The 15,955-nt window shown below is 26.0% G+C and overlaps 1 protein-coding gene across 3 annotated transcripts in view; it reads left to right on the forward strand.

The window, feature by feature from the left end:
* Positions 1 to 15,955, forward strand: part of LOC134831830 (uncharacterized) — a 43,412-nt gene that overhangs the window by 17,506 nt on the left and 9,951 nt on the right. The window contains exon 3 of one of the 3 annotated variants that reach the window (XM_063845655.1): positions 12,595 to 12,654. The exons of the other annotated variants lie outside the window; for them this stretch is intronic. Coding sequence (XP_063701725.1) covers positions 12,595 to 12,654 — 60 coding nt within the window. The remainder of the gene's footprint in view (positions 1 to 12,594; positions 12,655 to 15,955) is intronic. 3 annotated transcript variants of the gene reach the window in all.

Raw genomic sequence — 15,955 nt, forward strand, 5'->3', positions numbered from 1 at the left:
TCGTAATAATACTTGCTTTAGCTGTGGCACATGACGAACGTGGTAGGGGCATGATGATGGCGTTACTGGGTCAATATATTTATGTGTGCCTTGTCAAGAAACTGCAATCCTTTCGACAAACGCACTTAATTTATTATCCTTTGGACTAACAAACATTTCACTTTTCTTCCTCCTTCGTCTTCTCCGTCTCTCTCTTTCGCTCTCGTGGCACAAAAGTAGCAAAATATTTACTTTTGTCGTTGTCGGTTTGTTAATGTTGTCGTACGAGTGACATTTCAACGCAAACAGTCGACGACGACGACGACAACAACGACACATAAGGAAGTGCTATTTGCAATTCATTTGATGTGATTTAACTATTGATGTCACGCTATTTTCCCTCCGTCTTCCTTTTTGCCGAGCTGGCTGTTTTTTGCACACAATATTTAAAATAACGTTCTGTCATTTATTTTGTTTGTTTATTTGTCAATTGTATCACCGCCAACAATGAATAGGACAAACATTGGCGACAACGGTCAGTACTGCCCTGAAGGATTGAAAAGGTTTGAGATTGAACTCTTTAGGAGTCAAATTAATCTCTTAGGAGTTAAATTAAACCCTCAGGAGTTAAATTAAACCCTTAGGAGTTAAATTAATCCCTTAAGTGAACTTTTTTTCTACTTTAAGGGATTAGTTTAACTCCTTTGGAATTGATCCTCTTCAATTTTTAAAGAGTAATCCATTCAAGAGGTTAATTTAACACCTTAAGTCTGAAATCGTTTTGTAGGCTTAAGAGGTTTATTCAGTCCCTCAAAAGATAAATTTGATCCCCTTAGACTTCTTTTAGCTTTAAAGGGAATCAAATTTATCTCTTGAGGGATTAAATAAACCTCTTAAGCTTTCAGACTTAAGGTGTTAAATTAACCTCTTGAAGGGACTGAAGATGGTCAATTTCAAAGTAGGTTAATTTGACCTCTTAAGAAGTTAAAATAAAACCTCAGAAGTTAAATTAAACTCTCAGGAGTTGAATTAATCCCTCAGGGGTTAAAATAACCCTTTAAGGTACTAGATTAGGGGTTTAAGGGATTAATTTAACTCCTTAGAGATTAATTTAACTCCTGAGGGCCTAATTTAACTCCTAAGAGATTAATTTGACTCCTGAGGGATTAATTTGACTCCTGAGGGATTAATTTGACTCCTGAGGGATTAATTTAACTCCTAAGAGATTAATTTGACTCCTCAAAAGGTCAATCTCATACCTTTTCACTCCATCGGGCACTCTTCGACTGTTAGAGAGAGAGAGTTGAGTTGAGCGTATCAAGTTCCCGTAGAGTATCGTGACATGCGAAATGACTTGAAATGGAAATTTATGTTGCAAAGGAAGACGTTAGAGGGACGTACAACGATGACTGAAGGGACAACAACGACGTTATAAAAATAAATTTTTAGGAGGGAAATGCTGCGATGATGACCAACTGCTGTTTTATTTCTCATTTTGCGTACCGTGCTGCTGCTGCTTTTTAATTGAAAATGCTTGTGAGCGAGAGAGATATTCATCGCAAAACCCCGTAATGAGCAACATTTAAAAAGGAAATTAAGTTAAGTGTTTGCCGTTTTTTCATTTCGCTAGCACATCAACTAGCCTAGATGTCGCTCCGTATCGCGTCATTGATTGAAAATTGGGCGAAAACCCTTCTAGCAATTTTTACATTCAATTACATTTTTAACACACATGCGGCAAAAAAGGGGAAAATCACAATTTGTTTGCAGCTTCGACGAAAAAAAAAAATTGGTACACGAAAATTGTGGTTTTGTGTCATCGGCATCATCATCCTTCGTCGTTGTTCACATTATCATCACAATCATGATTACACGGAAAGAGCGGTAAATACAATGTACGACAGGGTATCACGGATAAATTCATCACGAGATAGGAAAAGGAGGAGGAGGAGCACTTCGTGTGTGTGTGTGAGTGTTTGTGTGCAAAACCCAATTTAATCGCACAAAATTTAATTTCCATATTGCGTTTGTCAGTCCGCGACGAGGAAAAAATGTTTTTTGCGAACAATGGTTTCGTCACACACTCAAACACTTTTTTTTTGTATTTAGGAAAAAGTTGCGTGTACGAGGAATGAGCACGTTCGCAAATTTGTTCGCAATTGTGCCAAAAAAAAAAGTCAGGAATGCCAGAGAAGGGTTACGAAATTTCCGTGAAAATTGGTAAAACGGCACAAAGTCACGAAGCGGAGCTCGGGGAAGAAGAAAATTAGGAAACTTTTGTTTTCTTTTTTTTTGCAGGAACTTAATGCGTGAGAAGTTCTTTAAATAAATTTTTATTACATAATAACCAAGGATTTTTTTAAATTATTTAATTTTTTTTTATCTCATAATATGTAATATTTATATTACGAGAACATTTTTTTTTTCACTTTTTTTTTCAAAATATTCTTTAAAAAATAAATAAAATTAAAAAAAATAAACAAATAAAGCTTTTTATATAATTTTTGAAATTTTTGCGTAATTTTTATTTTTCAATTTAGCTCATTTAGGAAAATTTGTAAAATATTACATAATATTTTTTAAAAATTTAATAATTTTTCATGATTTTTTTTTCTATTTTTTCTTTAAAGAAGATTTTAAAAAATAAATAAAAAAAATATTTTTTTTTTAAATTTAACTGAAATTTATTCATTTTAAAAAGGTTCAATTTTAAAAATTTTAATTATTTTTTTTTTACAAAATTTTTAGAATATCAAAAAAGTTTTTAATTTATTTTTTTTTTACTTTTATTTTTTTTAATTTTTTTGTCAAATTCTGATTCAATTCAAAAAATTTTAATTTTTTTTTGTCTATTTTTTCATTAATTTTAAGCCAAATTTAAAAAAAAAATTTTATTTTTTAAAAAAAAAAAAAAAAATTTTAAAAAAATTTAAAAAAAATTATAAAAATCGCAAAAAAATGTCACCGTCTACAAGCAATTTAAAGCATCCAAGGCCCTGTAAAAATCAATCATGTAAAAAAACCGTGCGTGTAGCAAAAAAGAGTAAGCAAGTGCACTTGAACAGAAGACGAGTACACGTTGAAAAAAAAATGTAGAAGAACGATCGATCACTCGATGCGAGATGCTCACAATGATAAAAAAAAACTTTTTCCCTGTCGTAAAAATTTTGTCTTTTGTTTAATTTACGCGTAAAGCCCGCAATAAATAAACTAGTTCGATGACATGAGCACTCGCACACCTCACTGACACTTTTAATTTCAATATTTACACAAATTTTGGTCCGTTGTTTGTTTGTTTACTTTGCAGATTAACACCTGATGACCGTTGCTCTTTTCACGTTTCTTCCGCACACGCAACTCGCCATTTCACGCAGTGTCTCGTGCTTCGTGTCGTTGTCGAGCGTAAACACAGCTGATACTCGTTAACCCTGAACCTCAATAAAATTCTATTTATTTTTATTTGATTTTTTGTAATAAAATTTATTTTTTTTTTTTTAATTATCTAACGAAATCGGACCTCATTTCATACAATATTCATTAACTTGCAATGCGATGTTACAACGTTGGATGTATTTATTTAATAAATGTGTTTGAGAGCCGAGAGAGAAAGCAATAATACGAGTAACAATAAGTGATTGGCGTGTAAAATTTATCCCATCTGGCATATCGGTCTTTGTTCTCGCAAAATGTGTGCACAAAATTAAACGACTATTTAATTAAATTTTGGTAAATATGTGTTAATTAATTGAAGAATCTCGTAAATAAACACAAGACGCGCGTGAAATTTATTGCAGAGGCACGTTCGTTTACGCGATAGTTGTTAGTTACGTCGATAGTTGTTCTCGTTACGGGGCACTTTTTTTTTCTATAGAATAACTTTTTAAATAATTGCTTTAGTTATTTTTTGTTCGAGATTTATATAAGGCAGGTTTGTTTTTTCACTAAAAATATTTTTTTATAAACATTTTCGTCATTTTTAGTTAAAAAAAATTATTTTGATTTAAAAGTTTTGCAAATAATTATTTTTTAAATTTTTTTTATGATTTTTTGAAAGTTTTTTATAAAAAAGATCGATTTTTACCTGAAATAATAATAAAAAAAAAAATATTTTTTAAATATTTTATTTAAAACAACTTCTATTATTATTAAATTTTTTTTAATTAATTAATTAATTTTGAAAATTTTTTAAAAAAAAAAATTAAAAATATTTTTAAAATTTTTTAAAAATATTTTTTAATATTTTTATTAAAAAAATCAAAAAAATTTAATTATTAAATTATTTATTTAATTTAATTAATTTAAAAAATTTCACTTAAAATAATAAATTAAAAATAAATTTTAAAAATAATTTTTAAAATATTTTCCTTTATTTTTTTATTTCTCATTATTTATCAATATCAATATCGTTCGATTTTTTAAAATTATTAAAAATCTTTGAGAGTTTCTGAACCATAAATGCTTTTAAAAATTATTTTTTGTCATATATTATCATCAAAGGAATCGAGTTTATGTGCCAGAAGTCTATACAAAAGAAATTTTTATCAATAGATCAAAGTTTTTCCTTTCGAGAAAACAACTTTCATATCAAAACGCATTTTTGATATGATTAAAATCATTTTAAAAATGCATTTTTTCAATCAGAAAATAAATATTTTTCATTTGATTAATTTTATAAATAACTTCTGTTACCCGTAAACTTCGTTTCATCCATTTAACCTCCTAAAACTATGCAATCAATAAAATTTTCAAAATAGAATAAAATTTTATAAGGTATGCAATGAACATTACACGCTTTATTTTGTAAATTTTCTTATTTTTCAATGCAAAATCCTAAATATTTTTATTCCAAAACCTTCTTATGGCTAAACCTGACAATTTACAAAAAAACTCCAAAGAATTTCATGAAACAGATTTTAAGTTATTTCGTTACAAAATTAACAACTTTTTGTGTAAATGTCGGCATTCTTGTCTAATTTTCAAACTAACCGTTAAAAAAATGCACTTTAGTGCAAAAAAAAAAACTAAAAATCAAAAATAGCAGCAAGTCAAATGAAACCTCATAACAACACAGAACATTTATAGTAGTGCTTGTAGTAGCAAAAAATCATCGTCATGTGACATGACACGAAATCAATAAAAATCTATATATACGTTGTAAGGTACAATATGTGTGACAAGGTAAAACCACCTGCATCACGTTTATGCATAAAATAAAAATTTAGAATTAAAACGACCAAATGAGGCACAAAAACGGGTTGCTGGTTACCTAACGAACGCCGAACATGGCACATATCACGACGGAAAAATCCTTGTAAACAATTGTCTACTTTTAGTTTTTTTTTTTTTTTTGGTTGACAACTGTCATGTCATATGTTACGATGCAGCAGCAGCAAAACTCGACATTCGCATAATTTACAGCGCAAAAAGTGTTTCCGGTGTTGAAAAATGTTTTATGGATCGAAAAAAAAAACTTTTTAAAGCTTCAAGTTTCACCCGCCCGACAGTTTCATGTACGCGTAGGCGACACGTATGAAAAGTACTGGCATGCAACTAAAAGTGCATGTAACTGAAAAAAAAAACGGAAAATAGAATAAAAGGTTAACAACCTCTCGACTCTTCGGTCTGTGATACACAGAAAAAAAAATTTTTTTTTTTGTAGTACCGAGAAAAAACTATACGAGTAATGTTTTGGCAAGTAATCAAGAAAGGAAAAGGCAGGAGTTTTTTCAACTTTGCTCTTCTCCGTTCGACGAGAAATGATAATAATGAATCATCAAACGAGCTCTAAATATTTTTAGAAAAAATGGCAACAAAAAAATTTCTCTTGTTTTTTACATCAAGCGACACAAAATTTACACCAAAATATCAAAAGAACACACATTAGAGCTGCACAACGACGAACGACGTGTGTTCACAAGAAAAATAAATAAATTTTATTATGTCATGGTGATGGCTACATAAAAGCTTTTTATTATTCAATTTTACTAAAGAATATAATAATAAAAAGTTGGCACTCGCACACACTCGTACGCTCCGAAAAAAGGTCCTGGTTAAATCTAATTTTTGAGTAACGTTCAATTTTATTTTGTTTTATGTGTTCAATAAAAATATGTTTCCCAAAAGTACGGAAGGGAAGTGCGACAGAGACAGAACGTGCAGCAAGAACAAGGAACTGATTAATTTGGGAGGATTAGATTTTCGGTGTTTGTTTAAATTTAAATGGGAGAAATTTCGTAAATTATTTTAATATACTGAGAATACACTCGATGTTGAGTTGTTGTTTTGTGTCAATAAACGAAACGAACATAAAAACAGTGGAAATTTCCCAGTTTATCAAAGTTTGTTGGGAATTTTTTTCTGTGAATGGCTTTAAATTGTTTGAGCGCATTTTTAATTGATTTTAAATTTAATTTAATTTAAAAATTTTAATTTTTTTAATAATTGGGTTTTAAATAAAAATTAGACTTTAATAAAATTAATTTTAATTAAATAATTTAAATTATTTAAAAAAAAATATTCATTCGTCGAAATTATTAATTAAAAAATTAAATTTCAAAAATAAGTATTTTTTAAAAATTATTTCAATTTTTTTTTTGTTTTATTAAATTCAAAAACAAAAAATTATTAAAAAAAATCAAATTTAAAAAAATTAATTATTTTATTAAGGTCTAATTTTTATCTAAAACCCAATTATTTAAAATAAAATAAATTTAAAATTAAATAAAATTTAAAAAAAATTAAAATATTTTTAAATACTAAATAAAAATAAATAAATAAATAAAATAAATTTAAAAATAAATAAATTAATTAATTGAATTAATAAATTAAATTTTAAAAATAAAAAATTAAATAAAAATGAATTTCAATAAATTGTTGAAAATTAATAAAATTCTTTATCAATATCTTAAAAATAAATTTTAAAAAAATATTTAATTTCATTATTTTTGCTAAAATTTTATTTTGAATGTAAAAAAATATTTATTGAAACATAAGAAAAAATTAAAATAAATATTAATATTTTAAATAAACATTATAAAATAATATTTTTTTAAAAAATAAATAATAAAACATTAAAGTAAAAACGAATGAACAAATAAAAAATTTTCTTTAAAACTATTTATTTTTCAAACAAAAAAACTTTTTGTTCGTTAAAAATGTAAACAAATTATTCAAAACTACTAAATACGTATTTATACCTCATTGAAATATTTAAACACCTGAAAATTTTTTTTTGCCAAAAAAAAAAACAATTTACTTATTGAAACATTTTCCTCACGTGTCGATTTCAAAAATTCCCTCAGCTCTGCCCTTGCTGTCAGTTCGTGTTATTGTAGAAAATTTCTTGGATGTTTTCGGTCTACCAGCTTTTAAAAAGTCTTCAGGCATTTCTTTTATACCTTCACATTGTTTTTCATTTGTTTATCTGTTGAGGTTATGCTCTGATTAAATTTTCTCGTGTCAGTAACAACACTTTCATTAATATGCTGCGATACGAAGAACAAAAGAGTTACTGTTTTTTTTTAATGGAAGTCAAGTTTATGAAGGCTTTGTTTTTGAAATTGACAAGAATCGAGGCTGTTTAGAATTGTTTTTTTGCAAAAAAACGCGTTTTAGAGCCTAATTTTCATAAAAATTACAGAAAAATAGAAAAAAAAAATTTTTGGGTCCCATAACCTGATAGAAATTAAAAAATTAATAAAAACCACAAAACCTGAGTTTTTAAGCTTAAATAAATTTATTTAAAGAAATTTTCACTAAAATAACTTTTTGATATCAATCAAATTAAAAATTTAAATTTTTAACAGGTTATGGACCCAGTTTCAAACAAACTCCTTATACTAAAGAAAATCTTGAATTTAAATTGAATACTTGAATGAAATTTATCACTTTAAGAGTCACTGAAGCATCATTTCCATCTTTCTTTGTTCAAAATCCGAAAATAACGTTTCCGAAAACAAAATTTTCCACAGACAGACCACCAAGGTATTCAAGTGAAATGAAAAAAGCAATATTTAAAACCAACTTAATGAGAATGACAATAAAACCCTACACATTAAAAGCCAAAGAAAAATGTTTCGAGCACGTATCAAGGACATTTATTTTTTTTCCTGTACACTTTTTTTTTATTTGTGGAATAATATGGAGAGAGAAATTTGTACGTCGTACAATGACCTAGTTTCCAGAAAATCATGTTTGTTGTACTTTTTTTGTGTGTGTATATTTGCTCGATATTGTTGCACTTGTTTTTCCAAGCAATTTTCCTTGTCGCGAGTCAATTTATATTCGGCTTCCGGTTCGTTGGTTCCCTCCTTTTATTATTATTATTTTCGGGTGGGCGCAAAATTTTATATTATTATTTCACGGAAATTATTTTAATTGTTTTTTGTGTAAAATAATTATTTTTTTTTTATTTTTTGATCATTTCCGGAGTTTCTCGTCGCCTCAATTATCGCAGAAATCTTTTGAAGTTAATCCAACAAATGAATGGTGAAGTGGTTAGTCTATTATATTTATTATGTGATGTGTGCGAGTGTGTATGGCGGAAAGTGTCCTCGTTTGCGTGTACGAATTATTTTTTTTTGTCGTCGTCCTTTCTTTTTCGCTAAATACGAGATGAAAATGAGAGAAAACTTTTAATGCATAGATAAACACACGACGCACACACACACAAAATGTGAATTGACGTCATGAAAATCGATTATTTTATATATACAAATGGGATTCGACACTTTCCTGTTTAATGTCTGTCGTCGTCGTCGTCTTTGGATGTCGTCGTACGGCTTTTTCCGAAAATGAGGTCGTGACGGGATAAGGCACCCACTGGGATTATATGGCAATTTTTTGAAAATTTTTAAGTTTTCAAAAAAAAAATAGATTTTAATTTTTTTATAGGAAATTAATAAAAAAAATTGAAATATATTTTTTTAAATTTTGAATTTTTTTTTTGAAAATAATTAACATATTTTTTCAATTAAAAAAAAATAGAAGGAATTAAATATTAAAAGTATATTTTAAACTTTTTTTTAATAAAAATATTGGAAAATTTTCCAAATTTTCAAAATTTATTTTTAAAAAAAATTAAAAAAATTAAGAAAAAAATAAAAAAAACTATAAAAAAATTTGTAGGATTTAAGGGAAATTTTTTAAGAGCTTTAAGTCGGCTTTAAGAAAAAAATATCCTTTAAAAATTTAAAATATTTTTTTTAAAAAATTTTAACAAGAAAAAAAACCTTGTTTCTTTTATTTTTTTAAAAATAATTTATTAATATTTTTTTAAAATAATAAAAAATTCAAGAAAAATAAAAATATTTAATCAATATTAGATGAAAAAAATTAAAAAAATCAAATGAACAAGAATTGAAGAGTTTCTTTTAAAAATTAGGAAAACTTCGTTAATATTTACTAATTTTTTCCAAAAAGGAGAAAAAAATTTCCTATAAAAAATTTGGATTTTTTTAAAAACTGGAGTCTTGATTTTATTTTTTTTCAAAAAATTCATAAATATATTTTTTCTTATAAATAATTTAAAAAAAAAGTAAAGAATAATAAAAATATTAAATAAATATAAAATATTAAAAAAATCACTCTATGAAAATTTAAAGAAACTTTTTTAAGAAAATTTATTTTTTTTAAATAATAAAAATCCCGGGCGAAAAGGATAAATCGCACAACTGACATTTTTGACAAAATTGAGTTAAGAATGAGAAAATATGCCTTAAGACGAGTATTTTAAGATACATTGAGAGATTTTCAAAAATTTTTAAAAAATACCAGTTTTATTTCAATAGAAAGAATAGACGAAAAGGATAAATCGCACAAATGCATGAAAATTGGTAATAAGCCATATATAAAAATTTCTCCAAATTGATTTTTGTTCATGTTTTTGTGTTGTTTATGCTCTGTTATTACATAAAAAGTCAACTTGAACAAAAAAATTTGGAAAAATCTTAAAATTGGAAGATTTAAAAAATCTCATTTTTATATGAAATTTTGTGCAATTGTGCGATTTATCCTTTTTCTCAATAAAAAATTTCCCAAAACTACCCCTTAGAGATTAGATAAAAAAAAATTCTGCACAAAAATTGTTATTATAGGCCAATTATTTACTTTTGTAAGTTTAAAAATGAAGAAATAGTTTTTAAAAAAATTTTTACAGCTCAAAAACCGTAAAAAACTTTAAATCGATTTTTCTCAGTTTGTTAAAAATGTTAGTTGTGCGATTTATCCTTTTCGCCCGGGAAATATTTTTATTACAAAATTAAAAAAAAAAATCCTATAAATCTAAGAATCTTTAAAAAAGCCATAGTCATCCCGCTGGACAGTCAAACAAACACGCGCGACGACAACTAATAATAATCCAAAAATTATTTGAATTTTTTTTCCTGTCCGTGACGAACAAAGCATCGTAAATAACACTTTTCGGTCGTAAAAAAAAACCTTTTCTTCTTATCTGCAGTCCGCTACCATTTTTCACGATAACCGTAAATAATCATTACCGTTCATTCATTACGATCTGGCAGCAGCAGCAGCAGTACGTTACTTTGTAAACAATAGAAATGCAATAAATTGCAGGCCGCTCGAACATTTTTACACCTCTCTGTGCAAAACTATTAATTTTGTTGCAGTTTATTTTCATTTGGACTGCTTTTTATGATTAACGAACAAAAAACGGATGGCTGTCAAAAAAAACGAGCTATTTTAAAAAATTGCAACAAAGTTAACTGATGATGATTCTAGCAGAGTGCACACGAAAAAAAAGAAAGAAAAACTGCGGGTAATGCAATTTTTCGTCGTAAAAAAATATTTTTTACGATCGGTAGCGGAGTATTTTGTGACAATGTTCGCTTCGTCTTGCATCATCATCATGTGAACATTATTTTGTTATTATCGTGAGAAGATGTGCTGAGGGTGATCATATGTGAGCGAGGAACTTGCGATGCACAGGATATGGTTACAAAAGTGCTATTTTGTGTGTGTGTCTCTTTTTTATGGCGGTTCGTTGTTGTTGTTGTTGCGAAAGATACGAAGGTATTGTTGCAAATTTGTTTCTTCCTTCGACGACGATGAAAATGACGACGACGAACGATGGCAATGGGAAATTGATATGACGCGGTGCTTTTCTCATATTTGGTGCAAGATGTGTGTGACAGCGATGTGCAATAATTGACAAGGGAAGTATACGAGGAGTGAATTGTGATTTTTTTTTATTTTGGCAGGAAATCAATTGGAATTTTTCAATATTTTGAGGTAAATTGAGGTCATTGGTGATAAAAATTAATAAAATTCAAATAAAATCAGGGATGAAAATATTTTTCAGTGAGAAATTTTTTTAAAGTTGATTTTTTTAACAAAATTTTCCACAATTTTTTTAAAAATTCTTTAACCTAAAATTTAATAAAATTTTGACTTATTTTTTGACTAATTTTTTGACTAAAAATTTTAATTGATTTAATTTAAAATTACTTATTAATTAAAAAAAAATATTTTTAAATTTAAATTTTTATTTAAAATCCAACATCTAACTTTTTTTATAATTTTTTAATTTTAAAAAAATTTTTTTTTAGATTTAGATTTTTTTGCTTATTTAATTAAAAGTTATTTTTTTATTTCAAGTAAATATTTAATTGTATATTTTTCGACTGATTTTTTTTTTTTCAAATTTAATTATTATTAATTTAAAACTTACTTTAATATTAAAAAAAAATTATAAAAATTAAATTTCTTACTTTTTCTAAAATTTAAATTTTTCCTTAAATTTCTTAATTTAATGAAAAAAAATAAAAAAACATTAGAGTTTACAAAATTTGTACCAAAAAGTGCTTCAAAATGTTCAAGAATTTATCAATTGAATTCTTATATTCTTAAATAATTCATAATTTTTTTTTTAATAGATGCCCAATTTTGAAGAAAATTACAAAAATTATGTTTTTACTTAAAGAATTGGTCCAAATTTGGAAAAAAAAATCATAAAGTGAAGACTTGAAATTATAAAAATTCAAAACTTACCGAAAATCGACCTTCAAAATTGATATTTAATCAAAAATCTACACAAAAATGATCTTATTTAAGAAAATTTGAGGTTAGAACATAACCTCAAAATATTCATTTATTCACTTTTGCTGACTTTTCCTTGAAAATAATTTAAAAATCTCAGAAATAACGCTCATAAAAAGGTATAATTTTTTGTCAATTTCATATTAGTTTGTGTCCAAAAATCGTAAAAAAATAAAATTCTAAGATTTCAAAAAAAATTCTAATTCTCTAAAAACTCCCCTTGTCGCCACAAATTTTACTACTTCTTGCAACTTGCACAATTTTATGTCTTCCGTGAGCATTTTCTCCATTTTCTCGACCCACGAGTCCCATTTACGAAGATTAACATTTTTCTTCATGTTTTTCCGCCTCGTACAATCCTCGTCGTCGTCGCCATCCATTTATATCGCTTTAATAAGCAACAAACTACCCATTCCGCCTCCTACGTGAATTCTTCCGCACACTATCATCATCATCACATAAAATCCACATAAAATAAATAAAATAACTTCTAAAAATTCAATGCAAATAAAAAAAAAATATTTAACCCACATTTTTCCGTTTCTTTTCTTGTCTTTCCAGGTAAGTCACTCAAATCATTCACGGATGTACCTGACAATAGTCTATAAAAGGGTTTCGTATGTGAGTATGCAAAAAAAAATACAACAACAACTCGTACCAATCAAAAATTCTGTTTCAATTCCACGAAAAAAAAAAATCTAAAAATTAAAAAGTCTTCCAAAAGATCCGACAAACTTTTTGTAAACTCACTATACTTACCGCCGTGGCTCACTCACTTCTGTATGTATTCGATGTCTATCATTCAAATGGATTTTCTGACAGTTTTTCCAACCAACCAAGAAAAAAAATTTTTTTTCTCCCTTTTGTAGAATCCGATATTGTGTGTGTAATGTAATAACGTTGATATAGAAAATCTAGATTTTTTTTTTGAAAGTTTTAAAATCTTACTTTTTTTGCTCTAGAAATTACGTAAAAAAATTTTTATTTATAAATATTCGTGTTTTTTTTTATTAAAAAATTACTTTCCAAGCCAAAAATAGAAAAATGGGAGTTTTCTAAAAAAAAAGTGCATGCAAAATATGTGAAAATTAACAAGAATGTTGCATGCAATTTGCGCGATAGATTATGCATGCAGTTTTTTTTGTTCGTTTAAGTGTTGGGTACAACAAAAAAAAAATGATAAATATGTTAAATAAAGCGGAGAAAGCACGTCGTCCGTTGTTGTTGTTCATTTCAGCAACTATCGCTCGGTCGCACTGAAATATAGGAGGGAAAAAAATAATAATTAAATTAACGACGATGACGTACGTAACGAAACTGACGTCGATGAAGAAGAACGTTTTGCTTCATTATATGACAAAGCAGTTATTATCATGATTTTATTTTATTTTATTTTTTTTTTCATCGAAAGTCGAAAAAAAAAATAAAAACACTTAGTGAATAATGAGATATGAAAAAAATATAAAAATTATATAAAAAAAAATTTATGTGAGAAAAAACAAAACACATGACAAATGAAAAATTTACACATTTCTGAATGCGAAGATTATTATTTTTTTCGCATTTTTTGTTGTTGGTATTTGCTTATTTACACACACAACAGAACAGAAAAAAAATTGTTTGACAACAAGGGAAAAAAGTGAGAGAAGTGAAAAGACAATAATATGAAAATAAATGTTGTTTTATTTCTGACACACAATAAAAAATATTAAAAATTGATCGTTTCGTGTTAAAATGTGTCATTTACGCATATAAACAACATAATAAAGGAATTTGTTGCGAAATTTTTCATTGGGGGATTTTTTTGTGTGTGTGCTGCGCGATTTCTGATGATGATGATGAATGGATGACCTTACCTCTCCCGAGTGTAACCTTGATATTTATCAGGAAAAAAAAATATCGGTAATTGTTAATTTTTTGCGACGGGGAAATTGGTTAGGGAGTTGTGATAAAATTTTGCTGATAAATTGATTTTTTTGTAGTTTCGGTATTAATTTTATTAAAATAAAAAAAAAATTAAAATATAAAAAAAATTTTTGGGTAACATTCTAAAATTTTTGTTAAATTAAAAAATTCGAAATAAAATAAATTAAATAAATTTAAAAAAAAAAAAATTAAATAAAAATCCATAAAATAAAAATTAAAAAAAAATTAAAATAGCTTGAAAATAATTTATTTTCCGTTTTTAAAAATTAAAAAATAAAAAAAAATTAATATTTTCAAACTATTTTAATTTCCGAAATATAAAAAAATAGAAATTTCCCGTTTTTAAAAATTAATTAATTAAAATTATTAAAATTAATTAAGATTTACAAAACATTTTTATTATTTTATTTATATTTTTGAAAAATAAATTAATTTTTAAATAATTTAAATAAAAAAATAAAATTAATAAAAAATAATTTAAATAAATTAAAAAAATTTCAATTATGTATTTTTAATAAAATTATAAATCCTCAAAAAAAAATAAAATAAAAATAGCGGTTAGGTGGGAGTTTTTCCATTTTTAAAAATTAATAAGTTAATTAATTAAAATAAAAAATAAATAAATATTTTGAAATATTTTAATTTTTTTAAATATTTTTGAAAAATTAACAAATTAAAATAATTAGTTAAAATAAAAAAAAATAATTAATATTTTAATGATTCAAATAAATAACAAATTTAACTGTTTAAAATTAAAATCATAAAAAATTAAAATTTTAAATCTAACATTAACAAAATTTAACAAAATATCGCCAAAATTTTAAAATAATTAAAAAAAATAATTTAAAAAAAATAAAAAAAAATAATTAATTAAAAATAATTACAGTTGTTCAAAATATTTAATTTTTGTTTTCAAAAATTGACTTTAAAGCCCTAAAGTGCAATTTAAATTAAAAATTAAATTTAAAACTTAAAAAAATAATTTCAAAAATCATAGATACCAAAAAGTTACTAAATATGATTCAAAAATTTGCCATTTTCAATATCAAAAAAATATTAAAATACAAAAATTCTGTTTCAAATATTAAAACTTGTCAATATTTTACAAATAAAAGATCAATAAATACTCAAAACTAACAAATCTCAATCCCAAAAGGCATTTCAAGCATTAAAAACATCAATTTTCTACCTTTTCACTTGCATTCAATGTCAAAATTTCACACACAAGCACATACTTTTCTGTAAAATGTTCACAAAAATCAATTCCTTAATTGCCATTTTTCGGAAGAAAAAAAAGTTCAAACCTAAACACACCTGAGTCCCTTACCTGCAATAAAAATATTGAACGATACATAATTAAAATTTCTAATTTGTCATAAAAGAGTTTGTTACTCATCGAAAAGTTCCCCTTCTCTTGCTTATTTGTCTTTTTTGTAACTTTTACAATTTTCGTTTGTGCAAGAAAGAATTTTTCGTGTGTCATAATTTTGTGAGACAACAAAAAATAACTCTGATAAAAAGTTGTCTTAAAAACAAACGACGACGAGAAGAAAAAAAAGACGTCAGAAAATTATGTCACTCGTGAGTGGGTTGGTTTGTTTTTCAAGACACAAAAAAATATTAAATATTTAGAAATTATAATTAATCAATGTTCGCAAGTGTGACGAACACTACCGACCGCCACACATGCCAACTTTCAAAAAATTTATTATTTTGTGTTACTTTCTCTCGGTTTTATTTTTTTTTTGTGTAAATATTTATTGGAAATTGCAAAAATAGGGACCGAAGGTATTTTTTCCAAGTAAAAAAAAAGAAGACAACGACACGAGAAATTATGACGCAATAAATTATCAATTTATGTTTTTTTTTTGTGTCGTGGCACGTGGTGCTGTTTGGAAATTGCATGCACCTGCCGTGTGTCCTGTCCAGCGATGTCGTAATTTTTCCGGCAGTTAATGGACGTCTTTTAAAGTAAATTGGTCTGAAATTAGGGTCA

Source organism: Culicoides brevitarsis, chromosome 2 (assembly GCF_036172545.1).
Source record: "Culicoides brevitarsis isolate CSIRO-B50_1 chromosome 2, AGI_CSIRO_Cbre_v1, whole genome shotgun sequence".
NCBI lineage: Eukaryota > Metazoa > Arthropoda > Insecta > Diptera > Ceratopogonidae > Culicoides > Culicoides brevitarsis.